At 40.9% G+C, this 18,110-nt stretch overlaps 1 protein-coding gene across 5 annotated transcripts in view; it reads left to right on the forward strand.

The window, feature by feature from the left end:
- The first annotated feature begins 172 nt into the window (after window positions 1-172).
- Window positions 173-18,110, forward strand: part of SON (SON DNA and RNA binding protein) — a 31,595-nt gene continuing 13,657 nt past the window's right edge. For 3 of the 5 annotated variants that reach the window (XM_063108275.1, XM_063108284.1, XM_063108293.1), the window contains exons 1-6: window positions 173-285; window positions 3,385-3,551; window positions 5,493-11,447; window positions 12,935-13,095; window positions 15,160-15,306; window positions 15,516-15,704. In XM_063108275.1, coding sequence (XP_062964345.1) covers window positions 209-285; window positions 3,385-3,551; window positions 5,493-11,447; window positions 12,935-13,095; window positions 15,160-15,306; window positions 15,516-15,704 — 6,696 coding nt within the window. In that variant the 5' untranslated portion in view covers window positions 173-208. Of the gene's footprint in view, window positions 286-3,384; window positions 3,552-5,492; window positions 11,448-12,934; window positions 13,096-13,324; window positions 13,726-15,159; window positions 15,307-15,515; window positions 15,705-15,805; window positions 16,561-18,110 lie in introns of those variants that run through there. The other 2 variants (XM_063108301.1, XM_063108309.1) reach the window with 2 other exon arrangements.

Genomic DNA, 18,110 nt, shown 5'->3' on the forward strand with positions numbered 1-18,110 from the left:
GCACCTCTACCACAGCGGCTCAGAAACAGCAGAGGAGAGCGGGACCGTGCCCACTGATTGGCTCGTCAGTGGAGCGTGCCGGTCGGGACGCTCCCATAGGAGCCAATCAGGAAAGCGAGAGACCGAATTGGCCGCTGCGCCTCCTCCCGAGGCATGCTGGGAGCCTGGAGGACTAGCGAGGAGGAGTTGAGAGAACGGAGCGGACGCCATGGCGACCAACATCGAGCAGATTTTTAGGTCTTTCGTGGTCAGTAAATTCCGGGAAATTCAACAGGAGCTTTCCAGGTAAACGCCTCCCAGACACTTCCGCTCCTAATGGACCGCTAGGGCCCCATTTAGCCTTCCATGGCGCTTTTCTTCGGAGATGCCGTCGTTCTCCGGCTCAGGCCCCGCTACGGCCCCGCCTGGGCCTGGGATCCATTTTCCGGGCCCTCCCCCCCCAACTCTCTCATCCGCTCCCTCCCTTCCCTCCGAGGAACTTCGCCTCTTCCGAGGTAACCCCAGACTCTCTCCTTTACAACGGAGTTAAGATGCTCATCTTTCTCTCCAGTTTGGTCACCCCTTATCCTTTAGCCACTTGAAGGCCTGGTTGTCCACCAGGGCCGGGCCTAGTTCCCTCCTCAGCTCCTCCTCCGCCGCCGCGTTTCCCCTCCCCCTCTCCGCCTCCGCGGATTTCGCCGGCCGGTGCCTATGACCGGAAAGGGTCTCTAACGGCCGTTTCTTGGGTAATTTTAAATCCGTTTTATTATTGCTAGCTTTAGGCCGTTTGGGGGTCAGGATCCACTAATTAGATTATTCGGGCCTTAGTGTCCTATGGTTTCCATCAGACAGTATTCGAATAGGGATTTAGATGGAAACAGCTCAAATTAATTAGTTGCTTTGATAAAATATTCGAGATGTGAATGGAGGGAGACTTCGAAATGCTAGTGATTACTTAATTTTAGTTAGTGAGTAGTGGACTTTGTGTGTAGATCTATTTTTCTTGCTGTCCCTGCCCCAGTTGATGTATTTGACCAACGTCGTTTTTGCTGTTGTTATTGGACTTAACATAGTTTATCCTTGGTTCCATGAAATTTGAAGGGGAAGAGATTTCTAAAGAAATAGTTGTTAGAAAGGAAAATAGTGTAGGTCATGTTGATCAGTGGTTCTTTTAGTATTTTTGCTTTGTACAAAGTACTCATTTCTTTAAAGTACAGAGGTAGGAAAGAGATCTGGATACGTAAATATTTCTTCCAATATTTTTGCTAATTGTATTTTGAAAGTTAATGGCAAAAGCGGTAAGAATTTGAAAATCAGCCGATATCGTAATTGTAAATTAAGTGCCCATATTAACATAGGATTCCTGGAGCAATGATGTATAGCTAAAATTATTAGTTTTGCAGGATATGTTGTTTTTTAGGTGGGAAATGTATTCGGTCACTAGATTGCTTTTTAAATTTTTGTGATATAGTTGGTGTTTTTAGGATGAGAAGAGACCTGAGCTAAAGGAATATTATTTTCTTGAAAACTCTTAAATAGTTGCATACAATAAGTAGTTGTTTGCTGGTTTCATAAGTCTTGTGTTTGTAGGGTTTAAAAATCTATTAGAAAATGAGTGTTTTATTGTAGAAAATGCAGAAAACATAAAGAAAATAGAAACCACCAGTTATTGATGTTCTTTATGTCCTTTTATTTTCTTTCCCTGTGCATACAGATACCCTTGTGTTTTGTGAAATGTGATTATCTTGTTTCGTATTGATTGTTTTTCCATGTTAATGTATTGTGAACAAGTTTGTCCAGGACAGTCTCAGTCTTTTGGATATTCTTCGTGGCTGCATAGAATTCGGTTGTAGAAATATATTATTGGATATTTAGGTGGTTTGAAATTTTCATTGCTTTTCAGTAATTGCAATGAACATTCTGGTAGCTTTAAGATGAAATCGTTATTGTTCCCTTATAAACTGACTTTTTTTTTTATTGTAGTTGCTTTTCTGATTTTAAATTTGTGATAATTATGTCTGTATAAGTGCTTAGGAAAGTAAAATAAAGTGCTCCAGGAAAAATGTCTAAAAAGAATACTAGACAAAGCAGTTTATTATTATTAGCTTCTTCTCAAACTACATAATGCATTGTCAGTCTAGAAACAAATTTTTGAGTATCTACCATTTCAGTGATCTATATTTTCTTTTTTCCCCATCTACTTTTACATACATCAGTGTAGGTGATGTACGTATCTAAGGCTAACATGTAGATAGTTAAAGTAAGTTCTCTAACTATTGTATATATATGGTTTTTAAGAGTATGGGGTCTGGTTTTAAATATCAGTTTCATTTCTCAGTAGCTGTGTGATCTTCATCTAAGTTTTTAGTCATCTTCGTGCCTCATTTTTCTCATTTATAAAATCAGAATAATAGTGGTGATCCTTATTAGGATTAAATGGGTTTAAAAGTGAAAAGTGTGACACTAGTAGTCAATAAATACTTATTACATGACTTATTGTGTCATAAAACCAAATACACCTTAATAACACATTTAGTTAACTACTGAATTTTTTGGTTTTTGACCATTCAGATTTTTATCTGGTATTGGAGCATAACTGTTTATGTGTTTTCAATTAGCTAAAATTAAAGTTAAATTAAAATTGAATGTGTTGAAATTATTTGATTTTTCAAAATTTTTAAAATTATACAAAAATAGTGAAAATGACTGGTTCTTGTTTATGTTAAGATTCTTCTGTGCTGGTGAATTGAAAATAAGCCATTCGTCCTTTTACTGTTAGTATAAATGAATTGCCACTTATTTTCTGTGAATTTTTAGAGAACTTATTTTAACACCAGGATTTTTGGTAGTTTTCTTTCGGAACTTTATGGCATTTTGGTAACAGTCTAAGCCTGAACAGAGGCTACACGTTATCCTTTTTACTCAGTGTATCTGTGGCTAACTTTTGTGGTCTTGATACTGTTGGTGATTGTGATTTATGCATAGGTGTGGTTCTATTGTGGCCATAGTTTCCACCATAATGTTAGGTCATATATTTTTCTTCGTATTTGGATTGGACTTATTAATTTTTCTCCCCAAAGAGAAATATTTAGGTAACCCAGAAGTCTCAGGTTAGATTTCTGGAATTATTTTATTAAAAAAAGAGTCACTTAGAAGCCTGTCTTAAAGACTTTTTCTTAACTTTCACGGTTCTGAAGACTGTGTGTGAAAATGAAAATGCCGTAACTGTATGTAGATAATGTTAAGAAAGCACCATTAGTGATGAATATCTGAAATAGGAAAAGGGGGAAATGTATGGATAATATAATATGATATAAAATCATTTTAATTAATTGAATTATTGGTATTAATTTATTGTATAGTGTGATAAAATGTTAATGAATTTTGATAACTTTTCTTGTCAAGTGGAAGGAATGAAGGCCAGCTGAATGGTGAAACAAATACACCTATTGAAGGAAACCAGGCAGGTGATGCAGCTGCCTCTGCCAGGAGCCTACCAAATGAAGAAATAGTGCAGAAGATAGAAGAAGTACTTTCTGGGGTCTTAGATACAGAACTACGATATAAGCCAGGTAAGGTGGAGATGATCAACTGTCTCAAAAATTTTGTTTTAAGATTTTTTTTTTTTGAGATTTGAAGGTTAATAGTATTTTTTGACTAGAGGGTATTTAAAATGTTCAGTAAGTCTAAAATTTTAGTAAATTTAAGCTTTTGTTTAATTGCTTTACTGAATATTTTCTTGTTTAAATCCTCCTTCGAAAATATAATTGCACTGAGACATGAACATTGATGCACTTGTTTGCTTTGCTGGTGGAATGTAATTTCTTTCTTTATCTCATTCATTTTTGTAGAGTCTCAGTGCCAGGAATTTGAATGTGGGTTTTCATTGAACAGTTGTGTAAATATCAATTTTGGAAGGTATGGTAGCCTGGCCCACATCTGTAGCAATTTTTAAAACATCTTGGGAGGTTTTATTTCAAAGCTCAAGCTTAGAGGTTATCTTGTTTTTGCATCTACCCCACTGCAATGAATGAGAGGGATCATTGCTTAGATATTTAATTTTTTGGAATTGATTAAATAATTGATGTTGAGAAATGAAGGATTTATGATTAACTATAAAAATAAGTCATTATCTCCACTTAGTTTTGGAATTAGGTGTGTGATATTGTTCTCTTTGCTTTGCTTCGTTTCTCTGTAGGGTGTGGTTTTAAAAAGCACAGACTTTAGCCATGCTTAGATTCGTGGCTCTAGCAACCTTTTCTTGATTGAAGTATAATTTAGATAATGTACCTTTGGTGTTCTGAAATAAACGATTAATAGAAAATGATTAGTTTTGCTTTGGCATATGCTTTGTGAGTTGTTTTATTTTTTCCATAGGCTTAATGGCCAGGATTTCTTATCAGTTTTTTCTGGGGTCTCTGAGATTTATCTAATTTGATATTGGCATTATTAGACTAAATCCCATTTGGTTGCAAAGTGGAATATAAACTACCTTCTCTTTAGGATATGCAAATTCAAATGTTTTTAAGTTACATGTTAAGGGCTATAAGAATTTTCCCCCCCCAATCACTTTATTATTACATTTTAAGAGGCCAACCCCGTGGCTCACTCGGGAGGGTGCGGCGCTGGGAGTGCCAAGACCGCGGGTTCTGATCCTATATAGGGATGGCTTGTGTGCTCAGTGGCTGAGCGCGGTGCGGACGACGCCAAGCCAAGGGTTGCGATCCCCTTACCTGTCACAAAAAAAAAGATAGAAGCACTTGAAATATTATTTCCTAGTAATTTTAGAAGAGTATTGGGGGGAAGTTATTTTTATTTCAGTGTAACAGGGGTGATAGACAAAATTCAGTTTCTCTGTTGATGCTTTATATTTGTTGTTCAGATATTTGTATACTGTATAGGAGCAGTCACTAACTTTTGCTTTGAGATTACTCTGTGCCAGGCATTGTTCGATGTACTTTGCCTGTTTTAACTCACTTTATCCTCTTAACTCTGGAATCCGTGGTGTGCAGTAATTTGGCCCAGGCCACTTACCTAGGAAGTGTTGGATCAATTCAGGATCCAAAATCAGGCAGTCTGTTCAGAGCCAACACCATGTTGTTTCTTGTATAAACGGGTTAGTAAAATAATTGCAAAAATTAGGTATTTTTATAGGAATTATAACAATTAATAGGAAATACATCAATTGATAAATATAGGTTAAAAGTAATTTGCTATTATTTGAGAGCTGGAGAAAATAATCATTTTAATAGAATTTAGTAAAATGTATCAATGTAATTCTAAATAAGTTTTGGTGATAAACTAAGAGTTTATTTTTAACCCAGGCTTTAGTTTGAAAAAGTGGCAATCTTAAGATTAATTGGTTTATGGAAAATAGTTTATTTGGTAACTTTTCATTTATCCTGAGGTGTTATACTATGGCGTTTTAACATGGAATGTAAATATTAGTGTATATGATTTATCTAAATCTACTTTGGGGAATGTCTGACAAAATTAATTTCCATTACTTTCAGACCTGAAAGAGGCCTCCAGAAAAAGTAGATGTGTATCTGTACAAACAGATCCTACTGATGAAATTCCCACCAAAAAGTCAAAGAAGCATAAAAAGCACAAAAACAAAAAGAAGAAAAAGAAGAAAGAAAAAGAAAAAAAATATAAAAGACAGCCAGAAGAATCAGAGTCAAAGCCGAAATCTCATCATGATGGGAACATAGATTTAGAATCTGAGTCCTTTCTAAAGTTTGATTCTGAACCTTCAGTGATGGCACTGGAGCATCCTATAAGAGCATTTGGCCTGTCTGAGACCAGTGAATCCCCTGCAGTTGTGCTAGAACCTCCTACTGTATCGATGGAGGTATCAGAGTCATACATCTTAGAAACTCCGAAGCCAGCTATAAAAACTGCGGAACTGTCAGTTGCGTCCACATCAGTAATCTCAGAGCAGTCAGAACAGTCTGTGGCAGTAACGCTGGAACCATCCACAACAAAGATTCTAGATTTCTTTTCAACAGCACCAGTGCCTACTACAACAGTAGTGCAGCAGTCATCTGAGCCAGTTGTAACAATGTCAGTGGAGTACCAGATGAAATCTATGCTGAAATCTTTAGAGAGCACATCTCCAGAGCCATCAAAGATTATGTTGGTAGAGCCTCCAGTAGCAAAAGTGCTAGAACCATCAGAAACCCTTGTAGTATCATCAGAGACACCTTCTGAGGTGCACCCTGAGCCAAGCACATCAACAACAGTGGATTTTCCAGAATCATCTGCAACTGAAGTGCTAAGATTGCCAGAGCAGCCTGTAGAAGTACCATCGCAGATTGCAGATTCATCCATGACAAGACCGCAGGAGTTGCTGGAGCTGCCTAAGACCACAGCGTTGGAGCTGCCGGAGTCGTCGGTGGCCTCAGCGATAGAGTTGCCGGGGCCACCTTCGACCTCCATGCTGGAGTTGCAGGGGCCCTCTGTGACTCCAGTGCTGGAGTTACCTGGGCCCTCTGCTACCCCAGTGCCAGAGTTGCCAGGGCCCCTTTCTACCCCAGTGCCTGAGTTGCCAGGGCCTCTTGCGACAGCAGTGCCTGAGTTGCCGGGGCCCTCTGTGACACCAGTGCCACAGTTGTCGCAGGAATTGCCAGGGCTTCCAGCACCATCTGTGGGGTTGGAGCCACCACAGGAGGTACCAGAGCCACCTGTGATGGCACAGGAGTTGCCAGGGCTGCCTGCGGTGACAGCAACAGTAGAGTTGCCAGGGCAGCCTGCAGTAACGGTAGCAATGGAGTTGACCGAACAACCTGTGACGACGACAGAGTTGGAGCAGCCTGTGGGGATGACAACGGTGGAACATCCTGGGCATCCTGAGGTGACAACGGCAACAGGGTTGCTGGGGCAGCCTGAGGCAACGATGGTGCTGGAGTTGCCAGGACAGTCAGTGGCAACGACAGCGCTGGAGTTGCCGGGGCAGCCTTCGGTTACCGGGGTGTCAGAATTGCCAGGGCTGCCTTCGGCAACTAGGGCACTGGAGTTGTCAGGTCAGCCTGTGGCAACTGGGGCACTAGAGTTGCCTGGGCAGCTCATGGCAACTGGGGCACTGGAGTTCTCAGGGCAGCCTGGGGCAGCTGGAGCATTGGAGCTTTTGGGGCAGCCTCTGGCAACAGGGGTGCTGGAGTTGCCAGGGCAGCCTGGGGCACCAGAGTTGCCTGGGCAGCCTGTGGCAACTGTGGCGCTGGAGATCTCTGTTCAGTCTGTGGTGACAACATCGGAGCTGTCAACGATGACCGTGTCGCAGTCTCTGGAGGTGCCCTCGACGACAGCGCTGGAATCCTATAATACGGTAGCACAGGAGCTGCCTACTACATTGGTGGGGGAGACTTCTGTAACAGTAGGAGTGGATCCCTTGATGGCCCAAGAACCCCATATGTTAGCTTCTAACACCATGGAGACCCATATGTTAGCGTCCAACGCCATGGACTCCCAAATGCTAGCATCCAACGCCATGGACTCCCAGATGCTAGCGTCCAACGCCATGGACTCCCAGATGTTAGCCTCTAGCACTATGGACTCCCAGATGTTAGCAACCAGCTCCATGGACTCTCAGATGTTAGCAACCAGCTCCATGGACTCCCAGATGTTAGCAACCAGTTCCATGGACTCCCAGATGTTAGCAACCAGCTCCATGGACTCCCAGATGTTAGCAACCAGCTCCATGGACTCCCAGATGTTAGCAACCAGCTCCATGGACTCCCAGATGTTAGCAACCAGCTCCATGGACTCCCAGATGTTAGCAACCAGCTCCATGGACTCCCAGATGTTAGCAACCAGCACCATGGACTCCCAGATGTTAGCAACTAGCTCTATGGACTCCCAGATGTTAGCATCTGGCACCATGGACTCTCAGATGTTAGCTTCTGGCACCATGGATGCCCAGATGTTAGCGTCTGGTACCATGGATGCCCAGATGTTAGCGTCTAGTACCCAAGATTCTGCTATGTTGGGTTCAAAATCTCCTGACCCTTACAGGTTAGCTCAGGATCCTTACAGGTTAGCTCAGGATCCCTATAGGTTGGGTCATGACCCCTACAGATTAGGTCATGATGCTTACAGGTTAGGACAGGACCCCTATAGATTAGGCCATGATCCCTACAGACTAACTCCTGATCCCTATAGGATGTCACCTAGACCCTATAGGATAGCACCTAGGTCCTATAGAATAGCACCCAGGCCATACAGGTTAGCACCGAGACCCCTGATGTTAGCATCTAGACGTTCTATGATGATGTCCTATGCTGCAGAACGTTCTATGATGTCATCTTATGAACGTTCTATGATGTCATATGAGCGGTCCATGATGTCCCCTATGGCTGAGCGTTCTATGATGTCGGCCTATGAGCGCTCTATGATGTCAGCCTATGAGCGCTCTATGATGTCCCCTATGGCTGAGCGCTCTATGATGTCAGCTTATGAACGCTCTATGATGTCAGCTTATGAGCGCTCCATGATGTCACCAATGGCTGATCGATCTATGATGTCCATGGGTGCTGACCGGTCTATGATGTCGTCATACTCTGCTGCTGACCGGTCTATGATGTCATCGTACTCTGCAGCTGACCGATCTATGATGTCATCTTATACTGCTGATCGTTCAATGATGTCTATGGCAGCAGATTCTTACACTGATTCTTACACTGATACATACACAGAGGCATATATGGTGCCACCTTTGCCTCCTGAAGAGCCCCCAACTATGCCACCTTTGCCACCCGAGGAGCCACCTGTGACGCCACCATTGCCTCCTGAGGAACCACCAGAGGGTCAGGCATTACCCACTGAGCAGTCAGCATTAACAGCTGAAAGTACTTGGCCTACAGAGGTGCCAGCATTACCTCCTGAAGAGTCTGTATCACAACCTGAGCCTCCTGTTAGTCAAAGTGAGATTTCAGAGCTTTCAGCAGTGCCTGCTAATTATTCAGTATCTACACCAGAGCTTTCTGTGTTAGCATCAGAGGCTGCCGTGACTGTTCCAGAACCACTAGAGCCAGAGTCTTCAGTTACATCAACACCTGTAGAGTCTGGTGTAGTAGCAGAAGAACATGAAATTGTTCCAGAGAGACCAGAGATTTCTATGGTGTCTGAAACTCCCATAGTGTTGGCTGAACCAACTGAGTTAACATCAGAGCCTCCTATTATGTCAGAGACAGCAGAAATATTTGATTCCTTGAGGGCTTCAGGACATACTGTCTCAGAGGTATCTACATCCTTGCTGGAGCCAGCAGTAACCATTCCAGAGCCAGCAGAGAGCAGCATTCTGGAACCGCCAGCCATAGCTTCCCTGGAGCCTCTGGCCACGGCTGCCTCAGAGCCTCTTGCCATGGCTGTCCCAGAGCCCCCAGCCATGGCTACTCTAGAGCCCCCAGCTGTGGCTGTCCCGGAGCCCCCAGCCGTGGCTGTCCCGGAGCCCCCGGCCGTGGCTGCCCCGGAGCACCTGGCCGTGGCTGTCCTTGAACCTCTGGCTGTGGCTGAGCCAGAGCTTGTTAACATTCCTGTGCCAGTCGTTTCTGCCCTGGAGCCTGCTGTGCCTGTCCTGGAACCAGCAGTGTCAGTCCTTCAACCTGCTATAATTGTTTCAGAACCATCTGTTTCTGTCCGGGAATCCACTGTGACAATTTCAGAGCCTGCTGTTACTGTCTCAGAGCAGACTCAGGTAATATCAACTGAGATAGTTTTAGAATCTGCGTCAATGATACTGGAGTCCAGTGTTATATCTTCATCACATGTTATGAAAGGAATGAATTTACTGTCTGGTGATCAAAATCTTGCTCCAGAGATAAGCATGCAGGAGATTCCATTGCATTCAGGTGAAGAGAGACATGCTGAAGGATACCAGAAAAGTGACTCTTACGAAAGTGAACATGGTATAACTATAGATCTTAATATAAATAATCATTTAATTGCTAAAGAGGTAGAACATAATACAGTGTCTGCTGCTAGCACTGATCCTGTTGGTGAAATTGGTGCAGAGAACATTTTACCCCGCAATGAGACTAAACAATGCACAGTATTGGATACCTGCCCTGGTGTTAATGAAATTGATGGAGGAACTCTATCTTCTACTGGTCCTCTTGCTCTGGAACCTGATGCAACAGAAATTAGTAAGGATATTGAATTTATCACATCATCTGCTCTCAGTTTAGTTAATAAATATGATGTTGAAGAATCTTTAACTACTCAAGATACTGAACATGACATGATAATTTCCACCAGCCCCAGTGGTGGTAGTGAAGCTGACATAGAGGGACCTTTGCCTGCTAAAGACATTCATCTTGACTTACCAACTAATCTTGTTAGTAAGGGTACAGAAGAACCATTACCTGTGAAAGAGAGTGACCAGACATCAGCAGTTGTTCTGAGCCCTAAAGAAAGTAGTGGAGAAGATGAAGTACCACTCTCTACTAAAGAGATACCATCTGGTTCAGGATTTTCTGCCAATGTTGATGATATTAATGAAGCAGATTTAGTGAGACCCTTACTTCCCAAGGACATGGAACGTCTTACAAGCCTTAGAGCTGGTCTTGAAGGACCTTTACTTGCAAGTGAAGTTGAACGTGACAAATCTGTTGCCAGTCCAGTTGTAACTAATATGCCAGAAAGAGCTTCAGAGTCTTCTTCAGAGGAAAAAGATGATTATGAAATTTTTGTTAAAGTTAAGGACACACATGAAAAAAGCAAGAAAAATAAGAACCGTGACAAAGGTGAGAAAGAGAAGAAAAGAGATTCTTCATTAAGATCTCGAAGTAAGCGTTCCAAGTCTTCTGAACACAAATCACGCAAGCGTACCAGTGAGTCTCGTTCCAGGGCAAGGAAAAGATCATCTAAGTCTAAGTCTCATCGCTCTCAAACACGGTCACGGTCACGGTCACGACGCAGGAGGAGGAGCAGCAGGTCAAGATCAAAGTCTAGAGGAAGGCGATCTGTATCAAAAGAGAAGCGCAAAAGATCTCCAAAGCACAGATCCAAGTCTAGGGAAAGAAAAAGAAAAAGATCAAGCTCCAGGGATAACCGGAAAACAGTAAGAGCTCGAAGTCGCACCCCAAGCCGTCGGAGTCGGAGTCACACTCCCAGTCGTCGAAGAAGGTCTAGGTCTGTGGGTAGAAGAAGGAGCTTCAGCATTTCCCCGAGCAGACGGAGCCGCACCCCCAGCCGGCGGAGCCGCACCCCCAGCCGGCGGAGCCGCACCCCCAGCCGGCGGAGCCGCACCCCCAGCCGGCGGAGCCGCACCCCCAGCCGACGGAGCCGCACCCCCAGCCGACGGAGAAGATCAAGGTCTGTGGTAAGAAGACGAAGCTTCAGTATATCACCAGTCAGATTAAGGCGATCAAGAACACCATTGAGGAGAAGGTTTAGTAGATCACCCATCCGTCGTAAAAGATCCAGGTCTTCTGAACGAGGCAGATCACCCAAACGTCTGACAGATTTGGGTGAGTCGTTATTTTAAAATTTAATGGTATTGCAATAGTGATGTAAACCTGAGTTTTTTCTGATCTTAAGTCAAATGGAATATTTTGGGTTATTGGTTTAGGATAAATATTAAATTTTTAATGGTTAGATTAGCCTGTGTTCAGAAAATACAGGAATAGGGTTGGCCAGTTAGGTCAGATGTTGAGTGTGGTGCTGATAACACCAGGGTCCAGCCAGGGTTTGATTCTTGTACCAGCAAGTTTCAAAAAAATAGAAAATACAGGGATAGTGCATTACTTTTGGAGTTAAAAAGACCTGCTTTGTAGTAGTAGTAGAATCGAGGTGTTTCCATACTTGAATGTTTTATTTTGCTTGGACCATCTTGCTGTAACTAAAAATGGAAAGTAGAAGCAGATATACATATAGAATTAAATTAAAAACAAGGATAAGATGCTCAGATACTGTATGTATTACAACATACATACTCATAAACATGCCTAAAATTATAATTTTTAAAAGTAAGTTAACATATCTTAAAATGGCAATATAGGGCTGTTAATTGCTTGTGAAGTTAATTCTGATTGGTATAGTTGGTAATAGAAGTGAGTAGGGAATTTTGCATGTGGGGAGTTAAGTGGTGGGTGATACTAGCTAAATAAAGTGAAATTTATTAGATCAGAGTGATTTTTAATAATCTCTGCAGTCTTACTTATTGAAAAATAAATGTCTAATTTTCCCTGCTTTTAAGTAGTCTGCAGAGGTGACTAAAACTTGATAGATAATGCATGATTACCTGCAATGAGTATGGATAATTTATCATTCCATTAGATTGGACATTTCCAGGTCAGGACTGTGTAAAGAAAAAGACTAAGAATAATAAGGGATAGTGTACATTCAGATCAACAAAAGTTTTCTGAGTGTTTTTATTCATAGCAGAAGAACGATATATAATTTTGAAAGAGACTACAAGTTAGTGGAGGAGACACGGGTAAAATGCATACAAATGTCTCTTTTGCCAAATAGCAAAACTGCCAAAAAGGGCAGAATGTGATGGTTACTGTAGTACTGGTATAGGTGAGGCACTTTAGGAACACAGTGAAGAGGAATGTTAATTCTGACTTAATGAAGACTTGTTAGAAGAGGTAGCACTTGAACTTGGGCTCAAAGAGTGCTTTAAGATGTCAGATTAGGAGAGTAATCTAAGGTTTTGATAATTTTGGGAAATAAAGTTGGCTTTGGCAGGTTTCTGTCTTAGAGTGTGTGTGGCAGGGTGATCATTATAGTTGTATAGTAAGGTGGCTATTTTCTGTAGTATTTGAATGGAAAGCTCAATGTGGACTTAATTCTTTAAATAAGGGACCACTGCTTAAAAACTTTGAGTCAGAGTGCTTTGATCACAGCTATAACTTAGGGCAGTCAATTGATGCCTTAATATTGTTAGCATATAGATTTTTGATAATACAAAATGTACAGTCTTAGAAAAAACTTCTTATTTTTCCTCTTACAGATAAGGCTCAATTACTTGAAATAGCCAAAGCTAACGCAGCTGCCATGTGTGCTAAGGCTGGTGTTCCTTTACCGCCAAACCTAAAGCCTGCACCTCCACCTACAATAGAAGAGAAAGTTGCTAAAAAGTCAGGAGGAGCTACTATAGAAGAACTAACTGAGGTAAGCTAGACAGAATTTGTTTTCATTCTTAAATGGATTATTCCAGTGATCTTGACTCTGGAGCGTGCCAAAACCCGAATTGTGGGCTGAACTGATAATGGCTGGCACCGAGTGGCCAAAACCCGAAATACAGATGTGGCAGCGGCAGAAGCTCTGTTTAGCAGGCCATTATCCGGGATGGCTAAGCTCCGCTAGCTAAAAGTTACTTCCCATTACTTTTGCTTTCCAGTTTTAGAAGCCAAACTGACTGAGGAGTGAGACGGTTCGTTTGAATGGAGGAGGTGTTGAGTGAGCAACACGCAGAAGCTCTCCTACAGTTTCCATTCACGACGTGTTCACTGATCGCCACGAGTGTACTGCATATACGCAAAGACACAGACAATCTTCAGAAATGATCTTTTGCCACCGGAGCTTGGAAATTAATGAGAATAGCTGGCCATTGCCTGAAAGGAACTTCTTTCGCATCAACATTTCGGGTTTTGGCTGTTTGGTACCAGCCATTGGCGATAATGGCCGGTCATTATCAGTTCTTCCTGCGGTTCGGGTTTTGGCAGTAACATATATTTTAAACACTTATTTTTGTTTTTAAAAATTCGATCTTTTCAATTGAGTCTTTCTTGGGGGGTGGGGGGAGCTTTGTTTTATTATTATTTTGTTTTGGGGGGGAGATGCTGAAATATTGCTGCTAGGATCCAGAAATACCAGTTTCAAATATTGAAACTTGTCATTGGCTAGCCTTATGCCAGCCCTGCCACTGTCAATATATTCTGTTCCCTGGGTTACAAGCTTGATATATTCTGTGTTTTTGGCTAAATGAGCTTTTTATCCTATTGTAATATTTTCAATTGATAATAGATGTGACAAATTCTACTGCTTATATAGAGACAGGTCTACCCAAATTTACTCTGACCTTTTTATAAAGCCAGGTAATGGAGTCTGTTCCTTAGCTTCTCAGGAAGGAATTGACTTTCCTTATATGTCAGACCTCATCAGTTGTACCCTCTTCATCATGCCTTATTTTCCATTCTTAAGTTCTATTCCTTAAGAGATTCAAATTACAAAACATTTACGGAGAAAGACATTACTATCTAATCCTGTTGCATATGTTTCAAATCTTTTATTTTGGGATGTAATTGGGGATCAGAAAACTTCTTAATCTGTTTCCTTGCTTAGATTTTATTACAATATAAATTACAACTTTAAAAAAAAAATTAAGGACCTAGTAAGAGCTTCTGTTGCTTACCAAATCCAAACTCCTTATCCAAAACTATGGACACTTAGTATTTTGCTATGTTTTAAGCCTCATCTTCAGCCCTCTTGTCCTTTCTTTCTTTTTTTTTTTTTTTTTTGTCTTTTTCGTGACCGGCACTCAGCCAGTGAGTGCACCGGCCATTCCTATATAGGACCCGAACCCGCGGCCGCTGGGAGCGTCGCCGCGCTCCCAGCGCAGCACCCTCCCGAGTGCGCCACAGTCTCGGCCCCCTCTTGTCCTTTCTAACAAGTTTCTTCTCACCTTTTTACCACCATCAGGGTAGGATGACTTTCTTTTTCTTTTCCTACCAATCCGTGTTCTTCATTATGAAAATCTGGCTTAGAAATCTTCAAGGATTATTCCTTGATTCTCTAACTCTGCCTGACTCTGTTCTCTCTTAAGCCTTTGTTCTTTTAGCACTTACATACTCAGTTTGTATTATATGAGTTTGCACTTGTTATTGTGTTGCTCTGTAAAAGCGTTCTTCAATTATTTCATGTATATGTATTCTGTCTCTTGTACTAGATTGTAAGCTCCTTGGGAGCAGGGACCATGTCTTCTATTTTTTTTGTATTCCCCAGACAGTGCCCAGTACAGTGCTCTGCACATAGTAGGTGCTCAATAAATGTTGTTGACTGACCAGCCAGAGTGTGTTTAAATAATGGCTAATAAGCTAAATTCCTATCTAAAACCTATCATTAATCACGTTTAACTTCTGAAAGTTGATTTTTATATGGTTTTGATTCTTTTTAAGAAATTACATGTTGTTCTACATAAAGCGTAAGATTTATTTTTTGTTTTTACTTTTAAAGAAATGCAAACAGATCGCACAGAGTAAAGAAGATGATGATGTAATAGTGAATAAACCTCACGTTTCGGACGAAGAGGAAGAGGAACCTCCTTTTTATCATCATCCCTTTAAACTCAGTGAACCCAAGCCCATTTTTTTCAATCTGAATGTGAGTATTAGTGCTTCTGGATTGATGAAATACACAACTTAGGTGACTATTTAAACAAAACCCAAATGGAATTTAGTTTATTAATTTTTGGTTTAAATACTCTGAGAAATAATAATTTTCTTCAGATTATATTGAAAATCCTCAGAAACCACTTAGTGTAGGTATTTGTTGTACTGAGTTTTAATTAAGAAAAACCTTTGTTTTTTTAGATTGCTGCAGCAAAGCCAACTCCACCAAAAAGCCAGGTAACATTAACAAAAGAATTTCCTGTGTCATCTGGATCTCAGCATCGAAAAAAAGAAGCAGATAGTGTTTATGGAGAGTGGGTTCCTGTAGAGAAAAATGGTGAAGAAAACAAAGATGATGATAATGTTTTCAGCAGCAATTTGCCTTCGGAGGTAAGTAAGAGGAATGTTAGGTATTTTTCCTTTTTTATACCTGAATCTGCCATTTTATTGTTACTTTATATCTGATTTGGATTCTGTTTCACTCTTCTTAGGGCCGGGTTAAACGGCAGGGCCGGGTTAGACGACAGATGAAACAGCCCGCAGCTTCTCATTTGACAGTAACTCGATGCAATTCACTTTGTGGAACGAAGCCACAAAGTGAAAAGCATCGAATTGCAGAGAACAGTGTTATCACATCCCTACCCAACATTGGGCCCTCTTTGCACTTGTGGGAAGGTAGCCCAAGGTACAACTATTTAGCTTCTCGTTTTGCTTCAAGGCTCTATAGCTCTAGATTTTGGTGGTAGCAAATTTACTGGGTGGAGGGATTGAGCAAAGAGAAGCAGATCCTCAGGTTCAACACAAGAACTGGGTTGGAAAAGGTCATTGTAGGCTGATGTGAGCATTCTGGGTACACAGCCCATTGTCCTTAAAAGGATGGTTTCCTACTATTTCTCTGGGTTGTCAGATAGCTTTTAGTTTTAATCATTTTCCCTTCCCTTTGAATTGGCCCTTTTGAATTCTTGTGTTTAACCTAATGCTCAGCCTTGGAACTCCATTCCCTTCTCCCTCCCCTTTTTGCTACTATTAAAAGTTGGAGAAGTGGAATTCACATTTTGAAATTTCCAGGAGGCTATAGTTGTATCTTGTCAAAATGACTCAGTAATAATGCCAAGTGTCAAAACAACCCCATTAAAATGCCGCCTGATTAAATAATGTGCTGCTAAATATAGTGCACATGAAAACAGCAAGACTGTATATATATGTAAATATATATATATCTGTATCTTTGTATGTATCTCTGTATCTGTACCTTTGCTGTATCTTTTAATAAACAGTTTACTTTTATTTAACTTGTTGTGCAAAATCACGCTTGGGGGAACTGGGAGGGTGGAGACTTACTAGGGGGGTGGGAGTTTTAAATGATAACATAGACTAGTTGTCATCACTTCTTGCCCTTGGTTTCCAAAGCCCAGACATTTGTCCAAGACTGGACTAGATATCTGATTCCCTTATGGATTTTTTTTTCTTGCAGTTCTGGGGTATGTAGGTCAGAGAGACCTATACTCTTCATTTCAGGTTCCTGTCATTGGCCATATCATCATCTTCCATAAACACCTCCAATTCTACAAGTAAAAACCCTATTTATAAAATCAGAAAGTGAACAGAACCCAAATCAGAAACTTTTTGATAGTATTTTTTTCCCCCTGAGCTGTTCACAGGCGACATTTTCACTGTGTTTTTTTGACTTGTGGCATTTTGAAAGGGAACAAGTTGTGTACAATGAAGCTGGACATGATAACTAGCCAATGCAACTTAGAGTCACAGGAGATGATCTATATTCACATGGGGTTCAACAATTGAAGCAAGTTATACCAACACCAGTGAGGGAAGAATAGTTGGTTTAAAAAAATATTTAAGTGAAACCAGTTGAGTAGCTCAGTTGCTAATCCGTAAATCAGGCTATCTGCACATCTCAAGAGGGAAAGGTTAGCAGACGTTTGCAGCTAACTTTATCTTGTAGTAGCTAAATATAAACCATGATAAGAGGGCTGCATGGACATACTTAGAAATCCTGATACATATGCATTTAGTAATTAATTTCTTGCAGACTCTCTATAGAGAGTCTTTATATGTGAAAAATTTTCCAGTGGTGTGAGGGCCTATAAATATTGCACAATTCCAAGGGATTTTCCTGAGAAGTGACCATAACTGTTTTGACTTTCTTCAGTTGAACATGGGGAAAGTGCTTGGTAAATCCTAATAACTACACTTCTTTTTGACAGAGAGAGTGCATGTGTATATATATTTGAAATTTAATACTTAGTCATTTTCAGTCTTAACACTGACAGTTAAATCAGATTTTAATGAAAGGTTGAGGAGCATTATTCTAAAGAATTCTGGGGGGAAAGGTTGATAGAAAAGGTTAATAATTATAAAATTGAGTAAAGGAGTCTTAAAACAGGAGAAAAAACCGTTCTGTTTTGAGGGCTAAAGGAATGAAGCAGATGTCTTTTGTAGGAAGGCATGTACAACTATTTGCTATAAGAAGTCTTCAAGCCACTTAGAAGATGAGAGTCAAAGAATATATAGGTTAACTTTAATTCTAAACAAAAGAATCCCAAAATGTTAGGGGGAAGAGGAATAGGATTGTATTTTGCTTTCAAATCTCTGTACTTTCACCTAGCAATAATGTGAAACACCTAGAAGAATGTTAATAATATAAAATGTTTAGTTCTAGTTATTTAGCTACCATTTAATTATACTATATTTGTAAAATCAGTGTTCTATATGCCAATGTTGGTGGATACCTTTGGTGACATTTTATGGGAGCATTGACCTTTTTGATTTCCTGTT

Source organism: Cynocephalus volans, chromosome 1 (assembly GCF_027409185.1).
Source record: "Cynocephalus volans isolate mCynVol1 chromosome 1, mCynVol1.pri, whole genome shotgun sequence".
Taxonomy (NCBI): domain Eukaryota; kingdom Metazoa; phylum Chordata; class Mammalia; order Dermoptera; family Cynocephalidae; genus Cynocephalus; species Cynocephalus volans.